The 18,866-nt window shown below is 42.4% G+C and overlaps 1 protein-coding gene across 4 annotated transcripts in view; it reads left to right on the top strand.

Annotated features, from left to right (window-relative positions):
• The window catches only part of LOC119647306 (titin-like), an 85,248-nt gene that overhangs the window by 51,995 nt on the left and 14,387 nt on the right, over positions 1–18,866 (top strand). For all 4 annotated transcript variants that reach the window (XM_038048216.1, XM_038048218.1, XM_038048219.1 and 1 more), the window contains exons 2-5: positions 3,066–3,213; positions 3,594–5,490; positions 5,558–5,683; positions 5,737–5,835. In XM_038048216.1, the coding sequence (XP_037904144.1) occupies positions 3,160–3,213; positions 3,594–5,490; positions 5,558–5,683; positions 5,737–5,835 (2,176 nt within the window). In that variant the 5' untranslated portion in view covers positions 3,066–3,159. The remainder of the gene's footprint in view (positions 1–3,065; positions 3,214–3,593; positions 5,491–5,557; positions 5,684–5,736; positions 5,836–18,866) is intronic.

The following is an 18,866-nucleotide window of genomic DNA, read 5'->3' as shown; positions in this document are numbered from 1 at the left end:
GTTCGCTATACCAGCTCGTCCATGTCACGTCTCCGTCGCGACGCCTTCCGAGCTCGATCCAACTCCAGGAGTTTTGTCTGCGCCACGGCTACTGCCTCATTTACCGCCACCCAGTTTTCCTCCGACTTCAACATCTCTTCCACCAGGTTGGAGGGCTCGATGTCCACCCCTAGGATGCTGTTCAACCTCCTTTTCTGCTACAGAAATCTGGGACAATGGAACATAACGTGCTCCGGGTCCTCGAGTGTAGCACCGCATTCAGGACAGTTGGGCGACTCGTCCAACTCGAAGCGATGCAAGTACTTCCTATAGCCACCGTGTCCCGTAAGGAACTATGTCAGGTGGTAATTCAATTCTCCGTGCTTTCGGTTGACCCATTTCTCGATACACGGGATCAATGTATGGATCCACCTGCCCTTGTCGGAGTTATCCCATCGTTGTTGCCACTTGCCACACAACTCTCTCCTGATGGCTTTTCGGAAATCCGCATTCACCTCGGCTGGATTTGCCTTCCGTTTTTCGTAGAGTCAGTGTGCCTCGCTCGCTAGAAGATCTGTAGGGATCATTCCTGCGATAACACACACTGCCTCCGTCGACGCCGTCCTAAATGCGCTGCACACCCTTAGCGCAATTGGCCGGTATGCCGAACATATCTTCCTCCGGTTGACAGCGTGGTTCAACGCTCCCGCCCAGACACGGGCCGTGTATAGCAGGATCGACCTCACCACTCCCGCGATGAGTAGCCTGCGACTATACTTCGGCCCTCCCACGTTAGGCATCATCCTTGCGAGGGATGAGCTGGCATTTGCTGCCTTCTCTCGTGAAACTCAGCTTGGCATCGATCATCACCCCCAGGTATTTGACAACCGATTTTGAGACGACCTCACGATTACCAACTTGGATGGTAACCGTATTCTTCTTCCTACGGTTGGTAATGAGGACCGCCTCCGTCTTTTCGTCCGCCAAGTTCAGCTTGGCCATTCGTAACCATGACTTGATGGTATGAATGGCTTCATTTGCATAAAGCTCCACGTCCTCGGGATGCTTTGCAATTGCAACTACCGCCAAGTCGTCCGCAAAACCAATCAGCGTTGTCTCCTCCGGCACGCGAAGACCAAGTACTCCGTCGTACATTATCTTCCACAGCAGCGGTCCCAATACAGAACCTTGAGGCACATCTGCTGTCACAATGTACTCCTTCGGCCCGTCGTCCGTCTGTCTGAAAAGTAACTCTCGATGAGCCGAGCCAAGTAGCTAGGAACACCCAGTTTGGCCAAAGCGCCCTTAATCCAGCCCCAGTTGGCTGAGTTAAAAGCATTTTTGACGTCCAGCGTCACCAGGGCACAGCATTTGCCCATGGCCATTGCATCTCGAGCCAATTCCACGACCTTTGCTACTGCATCGACCGTAGAACGGGCTCGCCGAAACCCATATTACCGCTCTGAAAGTTAATTATTAATATGTGGTAAACAATATATTGAACTCTTCATTATGACACCCTTCCTTTCGGAACGTTGTACTTCTAGAATATGCTACACAGCTTGTTACCATTGCTGCCGAAACGTAACATAAATTGAAGGATTGTCCTTTCGCGCAACAATTTCCCACTTTTCTGTTAAAAACTGATTGATTACTTCAAAAGTAACAAACACTAAACCATGCGCTTCCACGTAAATAAGAGTCAAATTCCTCGCTACATGATGTCACATGAAGGGTCAGCCAATCACCACGTTCGGAATAGGTCTTTTTTAACGGATATGGTAATTGGGCAGGTGAAGCTACTATTTCGGCGTAAAAAACATATAGTTATTTTCTACCGCGGGGAGACTATTGCTCGGAATTAAATTAGTATCCGATTGAAGGTTTCATCCAAGCGTGTGCGATAATCAGTGAAGCTCTGTGGAAGTTGCGTTCTCGCTATTCTCTTTCAAAACTGCGTAAGTAGGAGTGGCAGCTCATAACTCGCAACCCTACGGTTGAGAATGAGCCAGCCCGGAAAGGTAAAAAAGGAATACATGACAGCAATGGTGTAGGATGTCTGGAATTCCTTATTAACGAAGGCCCAGACCGGATACCGGTTGTTGCGCCATTGATGATGGTGACCTCATAACTACCACTTCTGTGTTCGCTTGGTTAATGCCCGAAATTGCAGACAGCTCTGCTTAAGGTTACGCCACATTCACATATTTGGGAATTCATCTAATCAAAAGTATTTGCGTGAATTCCTCTAATCAGAGGTCTACCACTATGATTACATGCAAAAAGAGGATATTTGTGATCAATATGGATTTGTGGTTATGATAACGATAACCATGTTATCCGTTTGAATATCAAACGTTCCTTTGTTAACTTAACAACGATCTTTCTCTTTTCCGCTAAATGGAGAGATTCTAAAGAATGACTATCTTATGTTATACAAATGTGGGTAGTGACTTTTGGATCCATTGAAGTTTGATAGTATGGTAACCGGAATTAGCCTTGAAAAGTGAATTTTTTCTAGAAAGTAATTTTCGCAAAGCCTTGTTTATGTATGAATTTCATGCTAGCCGCGTTTTCATACCTTTAATCACAGAAAAGAACTATTTGAGTTTATTGACACAATAGATTTCGATCCTTTGATTATATTGGGCCCGCCGCAGAAAGATGCTGAAATTAAACTCGACCCTCACTCTGTCTGTCCCCTTGGTCATTCCTATATGGAAAATAAAGTGTTTGTATATTTTAGTATGCGGAAATTTTGAGATATTATTTACGATTTACGATTAACACTACTATTACACTAGCAAAATAAACCCCACACAAGTAAGTTCAATTTAAACTGAAATTCGACTCGGATTTTGGTCGTCCATGCGAATCGGAAGGTTAGATTTCCAAACAGTCCATTGTTAGGAATAACAAAGAATAAACACAAATCGTGAAATTCATCAAAAATATGCGAATTATACAATCAATCTCATTTCTTATTTATAAAAATCTATGATAAACCTGAAAAAATTTAATGATATCAACTTCAAAAATGCATTATGAAAACACTCATATTTTTTATCATTTCAATATCATTTCAGATAAAATACTAGATAAAATATCGAACCGATAAAAAACACATATTTTATAAATAGGAGAAATCAAAGAAATTTTCGTTTTTAACTTTTTGTAAACATGGATTTTACAATGGACAACAGCAAGACCGGCGAAATTGATAATGTAACTCAGGTGAGAATTAACAGAAACCTAATTTTTATTTGAGTGAAATTATGCGGTGTTTCCAACAATTAATTATTTGAAATAATAAAAACTTCTTGCAAATGCCGATATTTCGGGAACCACTTGTTCCCTTCATCAATGCTAACAAGTTCGTGTGCCAAAGTATATGTCGAGGCACCAGACGTCTTCACTCTGCGGTATTGTTTCTTCAATTATCCTTACAGAAAGACAGTAAACTTGTTAGCACTGATGAAGGGAACAAGTGGTTCCCGAAATATCGGTATTTGCAAGAATAAATATTCACACCAACGAAAAAGGATACAACAAGTTTTTATTATTTCAATTAATTTTTATTATGTGACGAATTTATTTTCTGAATATATTTGCAGACTTTGATATCAAATGCCAATACAGAAACGAAACATGAAATGGATGAAACAAACAACATTTTTGGCATGACTGGTGCCCATCATTTGAATGATAAATTAAATAATATAATTGATTTGAACGACACAAGTAATCCCTTCACGGATTTCGTGAAGGGATCTAATGAACACAATGAAGACAAAGAACAAGTAATTTTGTCAGATATAGAGAAGGGACACCTAGAAAATGAAGGTGACATGGGTCCTGAAACATCAGTAGACACGACTGATGATGCTGATAATGATACGGATCCATTCGAATGTTCAACCCTAAGTCATTCGAAAGAAACACTCCCATTGTCAGATAATCCCTTCGATACAAGGGCAGCACCGCATAGTCTGGATTTGGACGATCTAAGCGTACATAATAAACCAACAGCACCGATTTCGCCTTGCACCGACATGCCGTTTGACGCTCACCCTTCTGAATTAATTGGTCAGAACAACCGTTTTGAAAACTTAATGAGTGAAAGTGATAATTTTGATGCAAAGAGTGATGATTCACAACTAGGAGAGGATAATATTAAGACTGATGAAGTAACACATGAGATTCGAGAAACAACAACGGTACTTGAAACATTTGAAGTAGAATCGGGCAAAGCAGTAGATGCTAACCGATTGGATCATATTGTGACTGATATGGATAAAGAAACTTTCGAAGATAAAGATATTGCCTTCTGTGGATCTGTTGAAATGTTGCAAAACAGAGATGATTTGGCTTACAATCAATTCGCAGAATACATAGAACAACCTCTCGAGAAGAACCTAGAAACAACACATGAAACCATGATGGAAGGTATTCAACAAACTGACCCGGTCCAGTCAGATATCTTAGATATTACCTCGAAAGCAGATGATATTAGAGAATCGGCGTCTCCTGCTTTAGATATACCAACTTCAATCTCCCCCGCGCCAACTTCCCCTGTGCCGGATACCAATTTTGACAGCATCATCCACCATGAAGAATGCGTTCCAAAAGAATTTGATAAACAGCCGGAGAGTCCAAAGGAGGAAGAGAAGCACGTCAGCGAGTTTGATGAACATGAAAAGTTATTGAGTGAACATGATCATGAGAAATCTTTAGAGGAATTCGGGGAACATGTTCATGAGCATGGTAGTTTGAAGGAGGATGAAAAACATTTCAACGAGTTTGATGAGCATGAGAAGCCATTCAGTGAACCTGAGCATGAGAAGCCCTTCAATGAACTTGAGCATGAGAAGCCATTCAATGAACCGGAGCATGAGAAACCCTTTGAAGAATTTGGTGAGCATGAAAAACTAAAGGACTTAGATGAGGAGGAAAAGCATTTCGATGAAATTGATAAAGAAGGAAAACCTTCACAAGAATTTGAAACATATGAAAAGACAGATGAGTTTGAAATGCTTGAAAAACCTTTGAACGAGTTTGAAATACAGAAAAAGCCTTTGGACGAGTTTGAAGTGCATGAAAAGCCTTTCGGCGAGTTTGAAGTGCAAGAAAAACAACCTGAAGAGGTGGCTGCATCTGTTGATGAATCCAAAGAAAAAGAAAAATTCAATAATGATCTGGACGAACACGAGAAACATTTGGAAGAATTGCATGAAAATGAGAAACAATTTGATATTGAAGAAAAGGAAATCGTGGCAGAACAACACCAAGAACTGCACGAAACACCCGAAATAGCCCAACAGGACAATGAAGTGAAACTTGAAGTATCCGAGCACGGTGTCAACATCGAAGAACCACAATTGGACAATGTTGAAACAATTGCAAATGAGGAAAAATTAAATGCTTCCGCTGTGGAGGCTTCCCACGAAGAATCCCTTGAAACACACACAACACCCGCTATTCCACAAGAAGTGGAAGAAAGCTACACGAAAGGTAACCTAAACCTAATAAAATAAAATGCGATATTACCGTATTGTACAAAAACCGATGATAATTTCAGAAATACTGACTGAGTCTATGGCAGAGAAACATCAGGATCCATTACCTATGGAAGTCGGCGAAGAGACTCCATTGACGACTATTGATGATAATGTCAAAGATTCACAGTTGGAATTGCATAATGAAGGTAAATTTCATTCTTAGATTTTTTCAATTATTCAATTTTCCCATTTTTCTTAGAGCAAACCATGGAAGACAAGTTACCATCACTAGAACACAACGAACCTCATATCGAGCCGAGTGAAATTCCAAAAGAGGAACCTGGAATCGAAACAAAAGGTAAGTGCTATATTCCAACCTGATATTATTCATAGTAAATATAATGTCTTGATCTTATATATAAGTTATGATTCAATAACTGTAGAAGGGCTTTTAACAAAAACGCTTTCATCTTAAACCCTACGCCAAGAGTGAGTGAATCCGTGTTTCCTAATACATTTCTGATGCGGTTATAAGAAGTGAAATATTTTCTTATAAAATTGCTAATTTCATGAAAATATCACTCGAATATTCTTCAAAGCTTTGAATATAATTTTTGAATTTTATTCAATATAAGAAAGAAAAGGTAGATTTCATTCAAAAACGTAATAGCAGGCGTAGAGCCTGTCAGAAAAAGGATCAACTCTGCGGTTGAAATAAAATTCTACCCTAATAATCGGCGGAATTGGGGGATTATATCGAACAAAACAAGTCGACAGACAAAGGTTATGGAAAGGATATTGACAAGTTTCGACAAAGGTTATTGTCTGGATGTGTGTTCATCGAAAGTAAAAAGGACCATATTATTATTACAAAGGGCGCAGAATTGCATCGTATTTAGTTGTACCCTTTCTATTCACAATACTATGCGCAAATTGAAATGATAGGGTCTATATGGTCGCTGGAAGACACGGTTTTGTACAAAGCAATATTGGGTTTTGTGTATTCTTGTCAGTTCGCCATCATAATTCGCTTGGAGTAATGAAGTTGAAAATATATATTATATGATTTTTTTCAACAAGAATATAGAGAGAGGAGAAGACTCATGAATCCCAGAGAAGGTTACTCTTTCCTATGTCATTACTGTGAAAACAGAATATTACCTGCACTACGAGTTCATTGCAAGCAGCTCACCTGGACGTGTATTGAAGTATTTTTTCACTGGAACCTGGGCTGAAATATGATGACTTTTTATTTGCAAAAATTCATCAGAATCTTGAATATTTCGAGCGATGGTGGTTCTTGGATTCCATGTGCTTGTATAAGGCCTACAAATAAGTTCTGTCGGTTTTCCAAACATTCACCGGAAAGCTACTGTCAATAGGCACAAACGTCAGTATAAATTATTTAATTGAAGTGTAAACAACAATACTTTTTTTATCAACGAAAATGGCCAATTTTGTACCAAATAATGTGTTTTTGCGGGGAGTTCTACTTCATTATTTCAATATGAAGAAAAAAGCAACCGAAAGTCATCGCATTTTGATGGAAGTTTATGGTGACCATGCTCTATCTGAGCGAACGTGTCAGAGGTGGTTTGGACGGTTTAAAAGTGGCAATTTTGACTTGGAAGACGAAGAGCGCGCCGGACGGCCAACAATTTTGGAAGATGAAGAATTAGAGGCATTGCTCGACCAAGATCCATCGCAAACGCAAGAAGAACTTGGGAAAAACACTTGGAGTCACTCAGCAAGCCATTTCCCACCGTTTAAAAGCAATGGGAATGATCCGAAAGGTCGGAAATTGGGTTCCGTATGAACTGAAGCCAAGAGACGTCGAACGCCGTTTTTTTTACGTGCGAACAACTGCTCCAACGACAAGAAAGGAAGGGTTTTCTGCATCGAATAGTTACTGGCGATGAAAAGTGGATCCATTACAATAATCCCAAGCGTCGGGCAACGTGGGGATACCCCGGCCATGCCTCGTCATCGACGGCCAAAGCGAATATTCATGGTGAGAAGATCATGCTGTGTATATGGTGGGACCAGCTGGGTATGGTATACTATGAGCTGCTAAAATCGAACGAAACGGTCACGGGCAAATTCTACCGACGTCAAATGATGCGTTTGAGCCGCGAACTCAAGAAAAAATGGCCGCAATACTAGCAAAGGCATGATAAAGTTATTTTGCAACATGACAATGGTTGTCCATATGTTGCACAGCCCGTTAAAACATATCTACAGGGTGGGGCAGCATAACTACCTTTTTTCAAAACTCAATAAAAACTACATGTACATGTCTAAAGTTTTTATTTACATTGTTTTGAAGATCAAATCTGTTAGGTGACGTCCCCCATTCTCCATACATTGCGTAAACCGATTTCTGGCGTTTGTCATGACTCTTGTTAGCATAGCAGGTGTTATGTTGGCAATTTCTTCTTGGATGTTGGTCTTCAAATTTTGTAGGGTTCTTGGACGGTTGACATAAACACGGGATTTCAAAAAACCCCATAGAAAAAAAATCACAAGGGGACAGATCGGGAGAGCGTGCCGGCCATTCCAAATCGCCTCTAATTGAGATAAGGCGCTCTGGAAAGTGTTCCCTCAAAACAGCCATCGATGCTTTTAAAGTGTGTGCTGTTGCACCGTCTGGTTGGAACCAAGTGTCCCCCAAATCCAAATTTTCTAGCCGTTGGAAAAAAAATTCTGTAGCATGTTTACATACCGGTCCGAATTCACTGTCACTGTAACCTCACTTTCCTCAAAAAACCAGGGACCAATAATTCCAGCTGAGGAAATTGCACACCACACTGTGACTTTGGGTGAATGCTAAGGCTTTTGATGCAATTCTCGAGGGTTGGTGTCAGCGCAGTAGCGCATGTTTTGTTTGTTAACCGACCCACACAAATGAAAATGGGCTTCATCGCTAAAAAAAACAATAGCACCCTCGGGAACGACATCAAGAAGAAGCTCACACGCGTTCATCCGAGAATTGAAGTCACGTTCTGAAAGTTCCTGCACTATCGCCATCTTATAGGGATGAAAATGAAGATCGTCACGAAGAATTCTTCTCACAGAACGATCGGATAGTCCAAGGGCAGATGCGTGTTTGCGCGCAGAACGCCGTGGCGATCGCAACATTGACGCTCTCACTGCTTCAATGTTCTCAGGTGATCTAACGGGCCGAGGGACTCCAGTTCTTCCTTTTGTTGCACTTGCAGTTTGTCTGAATGTAGTGACCCATGTAACAATTGATTTGCGGTCTGGGACGGGAGCCAACGAGGCTAAATTAAAGCGATTCCGAAATGCACGCTGTGTTGCCATAACCGAACATCCGCTTGAAAAGTAAACCTCAACGGCAAAGGCACGCTTCAACGCATGATGGCGACTGAACCGTGTCGGGACAAAACTTTACAGTATACCCTCTTGAACGAGACCACTAGCGCTCCGCTATGACATCAACTAACTGAGTGGCGCGCATTTTAAAAAAGGAAGTTATTCTGCCGCACTCTGTATTTGGAAGCTATGCGTTCCCAAATTTAAGGGAAAATAACGGAGAGTGAGATCCGACGAAAGAAAAAATTGTTGATGCTGCAAATTACATTTCAAACAACGAAAGACGAGCTTTCCCAATAAAAAAAGGTATATATAGTGTAGACATTCACAAGAAAAATTACTCAGTGTTTGCATCTTTATCAAACTGATAATTTCTAAATTACTTTCCATACAGGCGAAAGAGTGTTACGGAGGGAGTTATCGCAAAGTACAGACTAAATACATGTGACTGGTCCTTTTTCAGAAACTATTCTAATAAAATCTAAATCGTGAAGCACAATGTATATTTTCACTGGAAAATAAACTGTTTGGGTTAGAAATTATTATCTGGAATAGAGTCGTCACGTTCTCTTTTTTCCGCTGTTTCTGTTTTTCTTTTTTCCCTACTCTATGGGACGCATACTGTTTTCCTCCGATATCTGTCAATCGTTAAACGGACACCTCCTTTCTTCTTATCGCTTAGCATCTCGTCCAAGAATTACTAATTTTTTGTTACCCGGTAAGATATATTTCTGAGGAGTGTGCATATTTTCTGAAAAAATGTCAATGAGTCTAGAATTTGATTGGATGCTACCCCGATTCGGGAACGACCGAAAGTTCACTTCATTGCCAATTTTGAACTAGAAAGGAAATTTTAAATTCGAATCCAAGTGTGTTGTATGGTTACGGTAAACAATAGTGTGTTTCCGAAAGTGATTTAATAATGATACCCTTGTCTGTGCGTTCGTTTGTGAATATGTTCAGCCGTGGAAGTCAAACTTTACACTCCAATATTGTAGGTAAAGTACTGTACATCTTGTGGTGATTTTATGGCTGACCTTAGACGATGAGTATTTCATCGATCTGACATCAGTATGAATGACAAAATGATGGCAAACTGATCGTGTAGTGCATTTTTATGGGAATGACTGACGGACTAATGAAAATTTAAATTGTTAAATAAAAGCAGTCAGAATGATTGGATTGATGGTAATTTGAGTGTAGTGCAGTTTTCAAATGGTTCGGATCTTTAAATGCATGCAACCAAAGTGTTTTTTTTCATCACCATTTTTGTAGCTGATCTTACACGATCAGTATTTCATCATCATCATCATCAACGGCGCAACAACCGGTATCCGATCTAGGCCTGCCTTAATAAGGAACTCCAGACATCCCGGTTTTGCACCGAGGTCCACCAATTCGATATCCCTAAAAGCTGTCTGGCGTCCTGACCCACGCCATCGCTCCATCTTAGGCACGGTCTGCCTCGTCTTCTTTTTCTACCATAGATATTACCTTTATAGACTTTCCGGGTGGAATCATCCTCATCCATACGGATTAAGTGACCCGCCCACCGTAACCTATTGAGCCGGATTTTATCCACAACCGGACGGTCATGGTATCGCTCATAGATTTCGTCATTGTGTAGGCTACGGAATCGTCCATCCTCATGTAGGGGGCCAAAAATTCTTCGGAGGATTCTTCTCTCGAACGCGGCCAAGAGTTCGCAATTTTTCTTGCTAAGAACCCAAGGTTCCGAGGAATACATGAGGACTGGCAAGATCATAGTCTTGTACAGTAAGAGCTTTGACCCTATGGTGAGACGTTTCGAGCGGAACAGTCTTTGTAAGCTGAAATAGGCTCCGTTGGCTGACAACAACCGTGCGCGGATTTCATCATCGTAGCTGTTATCGGTTGTGACTTTCGACCCTAGATAGGAGAAATTGTCAACGGTCTCAAAGTTGTATTCTCCTATCCTTATTCTTCTTCGTGTTTGTGTTTGACCAGTGCGGTTTGATGTTGTTGGTTGATTCGTCTTCGGTGCTGACGTTGCCACCATATATTTTGTCTTGCCTTCATTGATGTGCAGCCCAAGATCTCGCGCCGATTACCGCCTGCTCGATCTGGATGAAGGCAGTTTGTACGTCTCGGGTGGTTCTTCCCATGATGTCGATATCGTCAGCATAGGCCAGTAGTTGGGTGGACTTGAAGAGGATCGTACCTCTTGCATTTACCTCAGCATCACGGATCACTTTCTCGAGGGCCAGGTTAAAGAGGACGCATGATAGCGCATCCCCTTGTCGTAGACCGTTGTTGATGTCGAATGGTCTTGAGAGTGATCCTGCTGCTTTTATCTGGCCTCGCACATTGGTCAGGGTCAGCCTAGTCAGTCTTATTAATTTCGTCGGGATACCGAATTCCCTCATGGCCGTGTACAGTTTTACCCTGGCTATGCTATCATAGGCGGCTTTAAAGTCTATGAACAGATGGTGCAACTGTTGTCCACATTCCAACAGTTTTTTCATCGCTTGCCGCAGAGAGAAAATCTGATCTGTTGCTGATTTGCCTGGAGTGAAACCTCTTTGGTATGGGCCAATGATGTTCTGGGCGTATGGGGCTATCCGGCCTAGCAAGATAGTGGAGAATATCTTATAGATGGTACTCAGCAACGTGATACCTCTATAATTGCTGCACTGTGTGATATCTCCCTTTTTATGTATGAGACAGATAATGCCTCGTTGCCAATCGTCAGGCATTGATTCGCTGTCCCATACCTTGAGCACAAGTTGATGAACCACTTGGTGTAACTGGTCGCCTCCATATTTAACCAATTCGGCTGTAATTCCATCGGCTCCTGGCGACTTATGATTTTTTAGCCGATGAATTGCACGGACTGTTTCTCCTAAACTTGATGGTGGCAGTATTCGTCCGTCGTCTTCAGTTGGCGGGACCTCCAACTCGCCGATGGTCTGGTTGTTCAGTAGTTCATCGAAATACTCAACCCATCGCTCTAATATGCCTATTCTGTCGGAAATCAGATTTCCGTCTTTGTCTCGGCAGGATGAGCATCGAGGTGTATACGGCTTCATCCTGCTGACTTGTTGGTAAAACTTGCGCGCCTGGTGCGGTTGCTCCCTGTACTTTTCTAGTTCACAGACCTGTTGGTTCTCCCAGGCTTCCTTTTTCCGTCTGTGAAGTCGCTTCTCCGCCCGACGGAGTTCGTGATAAGTCTTTGCGCGTGCCCGCGTTCTTTGAGAATGCAACATTACTCGGTATGCGGCATTCTTCCGTTCCGTTGCTAGCTTACATTCATCGTCAAACCAGCCGTTCCGACTCCTTTTGTGGCTGGGGCCAAGTATGTTTGTGGCCGTATCCATGATAACGTTCTTCAGGTGATTGTGAAGATCATTTGTTGATGCTTCATCTCCAGGTCCTCTGTTGACTGCGGTTATTGCGGCATCCATTTCTTTCTTATAGGTATCGCGGAGGGTTCCTATCACATAGCTTAAAATTTGATTGCCCTCTACTTGCTAGAAAGCGATTTAAACTAAATCATTTGATCGAAAGCCCTGTATTGATAATAGTCAACCTCATTCGCTTCACACTTCGAGTTTAATATTATTAGCAAATTCCAAGAACTTAACCAACATTAAACATAAATAAATGCGTACGTTTTGACGCGTTACTCATGCACTTTGCAATTCAAGCCAAAAAGTATGTCAGTTTCGGAAAGTACAAATGGAGACCTTTCATTTGATATCCTACACGACTATATCCGGTGGAAAAAAATTTTGATTCCCCCTTTGCATGTATGAGGAGCCCCCCTTTAAACCCCACCTAAATTTATGCCACTCGCTGTATGCGTAGGATTTCATAGTTCCAATCCGTCCACCAAATTTCGTTCGGATCGGTTTTGTCGTTTTGGAGAAAAATGCGTGTGACAGACAGACAGACATTGAATCGATTTTAATAAGGTTTTGTTTCATGTATTCATCCATTAATTTAATCTGTGACTACGTGACACAATTCAACGTTCATTTTTTTTTTAAAAAACCGTCAAAGTGTGATAGGTTTACACAAAACCTTAAAAACAACAACCAATGCAGGACTTCCGTCATACTTCATCGCTTTGCAGATTTGTCTACCCTCATTATTGGAAGAGCCTCACACTTTTTTTTCACCTTTTTTTGTGTCTAAATAATATTTTTCCAACATTAAATATGTTCAATTGAATATGAAATCGTCTTTTTTGTGATTAACTGTAAATTACATACATTCACACAAATGTGCGTGCAATACGTGCATTGATTGGCTTATAGTGAGGAAAGTAAACGGTTGTTGTATGTAGCGCTAATGGCCATGCTCAGACGACGAGCTTTCAACAGAAATCAACGGGAATCGCCAGACCACGAATCGACCGCGATCTCGTGTTCAATCATTTCATTTTCATTTTATTTATTTCTAATTAGTGTCTTACATCTGATACATTTTGCTTAAAAGTAGCTTAGAATTAGCTTAGCTAGCTTAGAATTATTACAATGGGTGGCTATACATTGTTTGGCCTACCCGACCTTCTCTGTAATTAACTTTATTGTGTAAAAACAAACTGTAATTTACAACGTTCCTTGGCTTTGTATTTAATTAAAACATTACTTAACCTATTTTCAAAACTGCGTCCGCACTAATGACGCGAGAAGGTTTTGTTTTACTTACTTACATCTACCTTATTACTACTTACATTTACTTACATAAGTACTTAATTCTACTATATACAATAGCACTTAATATTCATATAGTGCTTAGCCTCTTTGCACTCCTACCAGGCAAGGTGTATCGAAGAGGGACAGGATTATTGATTTTAGGTCAGGGTTCAGTATCTGGCACGGCCTAAGGAAAGTCGCTAGTGGGATTGTTTTGCCCTGCTCATGCAGTCTTCTAATTTTTGGGTTTGGATGGTTTTCAAGTTTATTGAAAAACCGCTCCGTAATGTTGAGAATATATTCTCTAATGGGGTCTATATTTGCTCGCCGGTATACTATGGCGTTCCTGCCGCACTTCTTAGTCTTCCAATTGTAAGACAATCCAGTGCAATGTCTTAATACACGGCGTTCGAAAGACATGCATTTATCCATGGCTTTCGAAGAGCAAGTGATCCACGAAGGGGCTCCGTAGCATATGATGGGCCTGATGAGAGTCTTATATAGGATCAGCTTAGTTTTGGTGCTTAGACCCACTTTTTTGCGAAGAAGAAAGTAGATCTTGCGCAATGCACCATTTGCTTTTCCGATGGCGAGTTTAACATGGTCGTTAAATCTTAGGAATTCGTTGAAATTGATTCCTAGATATTTGATCGATTTCGACCCACTTACTATTGTATTCCCGATTTCCAGTTTCAGGCGTTTAGCCTTCCTGTGGATAGATCTAGATCCCGAGTATGTAGATTTCCTCCTGAAGATACAGACTTGTGTCTTGGTTGAGTTAATTTTAATACCCCAGCTCTGGTAGTAGTAGCAGAGGTCAACCAAGTAATCCTCTATATCGCTAACTGCCTTGTCTGGGCGAAAATTAGAGGAGTAGACGAGTGTGTCGTCGGCATACTGAATAAGCTCTGTACCGACCTCAGGGGAGGGAACATCAGCAGTGAAAATATTGTATAAAGTAGGACCAGAAATGGATCCCTGCGGCACTCCAGAAGTGACCGGCAAGAGATCGGAAATCTCATTTCCGACACTGACGTAAAAATGTCTATCCTCGAAGAAACTGATGGCAAGTCTGATAGTCGGGATTGGGAATTCGTATTTGATCAGTTTATAGATTAGCCCGTTTATCCAGACGGAATCAAAGGCCTTTTCTAAATCCAGAGCGCAAGCTACCGTGGGTTTGTTATTGACGTTAAGTCTGCTGGCCACAGTATCGTGGAGGTAGCTCAGGGCGTGCTGTGTTCCGTGTTTAGCACGGAAACCGAACTGATGGTCTGGAATAATGTTGTTAAGATTGCAGTGTTGGACCAGCCCTACGGTCCATGCTCTCTCAAAAAGCTTCCCCAGGTTAGATAGAAGTGAAACGGGTCTGAAATTACCAGGTTCACAAGAGACACCTCCTTTGCGAATGGCTATAATTTTGGCTATTTTCCAGGTGGATGGGAAGTAGCCATTATTAATGCAGTTATTAAAAACCGCAAGCAGGAACTTAATGGAGGCTACTGGAAGATTTTTTAAGACAAAATTCGTAATTCCATCTGGGCCTGCTGACTTTTTACCGTTAAGGTTATGGGTGATAGCAGTGAGTTGTGATAAACTCAGAAATTTGCTCGAATCAGTAGGCTTGTTGGAAGGGTTCTGGGCAGAAAAAGACGTGATTCTGTAGCAGTTCCTAGAAGTGAAATCTCTGACTGTTGAATCAACAGTCTTAGTGAGAGCCGTTCTGTTGCTCGGAGGTGTTGCGTTGAGCTGTCGCTCGAAGAATTCCCCAAGTGTTTTTGCTTTCTCAGCATCACTGCAGACTCGCACTTTGTTTTGGGTTAGAACAAAGTTGCGGGCTTTGTATTTCCCGGTTAGCCTGTTGATATTTTGGAACATATTAGCTCCAGGCTTAATGTCTGCAAGTTTGCGGGTCAATTCCTTGCTACGGAAGGTCGCCACCATACCACGGATTAGCGTACTGAGACAGTTAATCCGGGAGAGTAATGCTTTATATTCCGCATTTATTTTATTCCCGTACTCGTGAAATTTGCGCTTAAGATTACGCCTCCAAATCTGCCTAACTTTCAAGTGAAGCATTATCTCATGTGGAAGAGAATTGAATTCAAACTCATCGACTTTTATCAGCTTAGAGTTTCTGCGTGTAGCAGTGTCAATAACGTCAGACGCCAAGTTAATAGCTTCGTCGATTTCTTTGTCCGACAGATTGCGATTATTTGAGAGCTTTTTCAAGTTGAGTTTTGGTGCTAACTCAGCCCTGAATTTATCCCAGTCAGTGTGGGCGAAAGACCTAATTGTGGTCATTACTCTCTTTTGCAGAGAAAAAGGTGAGGACAGTTTGAGATTGACCGCGAAATGGTCGGACATGCCTGGTAAGGTATCACATGATATTACCTGAAAGCTTTGCTTCATTTCCATAGACAGAAGGAAGTAGTCTAATATAGATTGACTACTGGGCCTTGACGGAGAAGTCGGCAAGATCATCACGAGATTGGTAGGCGAGAAAGGGTCGTGGATCCATTTGAGCAGGGTTTTCCCATTACAGTTAATGGCCGTGTCGCCCCAGTGAGTGTGCCTGGAGTTGAAGTCGCCTCCAAAGACAAGGTAATTAGATTTCAACTGGAGATCGCTCAAGACTTTTAAGTCATGGCCCAGTTCCTCATTTCTAGATTGGCACCTAATATAAACGGAGACAATGAGAATCCGTTTATTGCCAGCCGTTTTAATGAAAGCCGCCGCGGCGGAACAGGTTAGCAGGTTGTCTATGGCGACTTCCTCGAATTCATAATCTTTTTTGATTAATAGGGCAGAGCCGGTGTTGTTATCGTCCCGGATGGTATTATATCCGGTGAAGTTCACGTTATGCCTGCTTTTAAGATGGGTCTCCGAAACGCAATAAATGTCTGCTTTCAGAGAGTCGATCAACACCTGGGCAGTGGCACGTTTGGCGTGAGATACAAGGGACGCGGAGTTAAAAGTAACGATACTTAACTCCATAAATTAAGAATAAGTTTAATGGCAGCGAATTGCCGTTGTTCATTCGTGCTGGCTGAGGTGAGGGCTCCAACCAATTCACGGAATGCAGCCGGCTGGTTTGGGAGAGACTTTGTTGGAGGTGGAGGTGCAGGAGCCACGCGGGGCAGTGATTGTTTCATGGCTTCAGCGTAAGATATGCCTGGTTTGGCCAAACTTTGCGACAGATGTGCTACTGCCTGTTTGGTCTGCTGTGCTTCTTTAGATTTGCGGACTTTGGCAGCTTCTTTTCGGGCCAGCATATCTTTATATGCTGGGCAACCGCGGAAGCTGGCGGGATGTCCGACTTTGCCGCAGTTGCAGCATTGCGGCACCTCCGTTGAGGGGCGTGGGCAGTCGCCACGCGGATGTTTTGTGGTGCATTTAACGCACCGATGTACAATTGTACAATTTTGAGCAACGTGCCCAAAATTTTGACAATTGAAACATTGAATCTGTCCCAACGGTCTTATTTTTTCTAAGGAAACCTTCTGGTGTAGAATGTATTTCACCTTGAAGGCGTCGTTGAGCTCTTGAGAGGGCTCGAAGGTCACTATAAAAAGTCCCGATTGAGACTTCATTGGAAGAGAAGGATTCTCCTTATGTAGAGCTTTGTCCTGATTTGTCAGGAAGTTGGCTACAGACCGGATTTTGAGCTGCGGATGCTCAGCTTTAAGCTCCGCCAGAATTTCTACAGCATCGGTTTCCCGATGTAATCCTCGAATAATGAGGGACTGCGTCCTCAGGGATTGAGGGGTGCTAGTTGTGGCGTTTAAGCCTTGCTCTTTGATGAGAGCGAAGATTTTGCCGTGATCCTCGATGGATTCGGCGAAAATGAGGGTCTTATCCGCCCTCGTGTTCTTGAACGTTGCCTTTATCCCTTTTGCTTTAAGGGACTTTAGCAGAACAGGAACATTTAATGAATATCCAGTAATCACCGGTATCTTCTGCTTCTTTGGTTTCTGAGCGGGGGTTGGGATAATATTTGCCTGGGGAGTGCTTTCACTAATCTTAACACTTTTGGCACTAACCTTACTCCTTTTTGACTTACGTCTTGTGACGAAGTTGAATGGGTCTTCGTCCTCCGATGTTGCAACGGTGATGTTGTTCGTTACGGTTTTGTTGGCTCCAACGTTGTTCGCTTCAATGTTGCCGGCTACGATGTTGCTGGCTTCTAAGTTGGTCGGCTCTCCCGAGACATCTCCGGCGAAAGCAGACGCACATCCCACGATGTCGTCCACTTCAATGGGCTGTCCGGCTTGCAGGTTTTCCTTCTCCTGCCGTTTTTCCCGTTCTGCTCTGAGCTCTGCCCGGAGCTCCGCGATCTCCTCCTTCAGCATTTTTATTATCTCGAGCAGATTTGCTCGATTCTCGTCTCCGGGGCTCGGGCCCCCCTCTTCGTCAGAGGGGCCCCCTGTCTTCGCCCTCTTGGCGGACATTTTGTCCCCAAGCCCGTCCTGCGTGGATGTCAGGAATTCGGTTCACTAAAAGAAAACAGAAAAAAACAATCGCATGTAAATTATACTTTAATATACGGCGTCTCAATAATATTGAGATCCACTGTATATTGTTAACAGAACGATACTTCCTTTGTTTAATTGCTCTACAGAGCACTCCACTTAACACTTCCGTCACTTTTGTCACTTTTTAATTTTCGTTCCTAGAACACTTGAATTGCTCCACAACACGTCCGTTCACTACGAGATCTCGAAGCGAACTGACGTGTTCAATCAAGATCAATGTTTGGCTTTGCATTGCGCAGTTGAACGTAGTGGTTTATCTACGCATTCATTCAGCTTCGCTTTACAGGCGATGTGCCTCGGATCGCGACTGACAGTGGAATCTCACGCACACAGTCCTATATGCGATGTAGCCGAATGGGCCGAATGTCAGAAAAGAGAGCAACTGATAATGATGGCATTGAAAGAGAGTAGAGAAAACGTTTAGAACTTTAGGAAGAAGACGGCGATGAAGGACGAGACGAAGGGGCACTCGCTCCGAAATTGGCGGTGTCTGATTTGGGTATTTTCAGGTACTTACGCCGGTTTGACATTCATGGCAGCGATTCGCGCTGCTCGAGCCGCGACTGGTGGTGGTAGTGAATGTGTGAATGAAAGTGCGAGAAAGCAGCGGACTTCTGACAGCAGCTCAAGAAATTTGACGGCAGCACGAAAAGTTGGTTCTAAGTTTTTTGACGGAGTTAGCACCTGGTGAGTTCCTTTCTAGTTATGGATCGGATTTAACACATTCATTCCATAGCTGCGGATAAGATGGTCGCTTTCCTTTTTGAATACGGGTTTCTAGTTGCGTTTGCTACTTTCGTTCGTGAGCTAACTGCAAATGTAGGTCGATTTTTGGTTTTCGA

The sequence above is a fragment of the Hermetia illucens genome, chromosome 1 (genome assembly GCF_905115235.1).
Source record: "Hermetia illucens chromosome 1, iHerIll2.2.curated.20191125, whole genome shotgun sequence".
Taxonomy (NCBI): Eukaryota; Metazoa; Arthropoda; class Insecta; order Diptera; family Stratiomyidae; genus Hermetia; species Hermetia illucens.
Note: the sequence above shows the minus strand (reverse complement) of the source record. Positions and strands in the feature narration are given on the sequence as shown.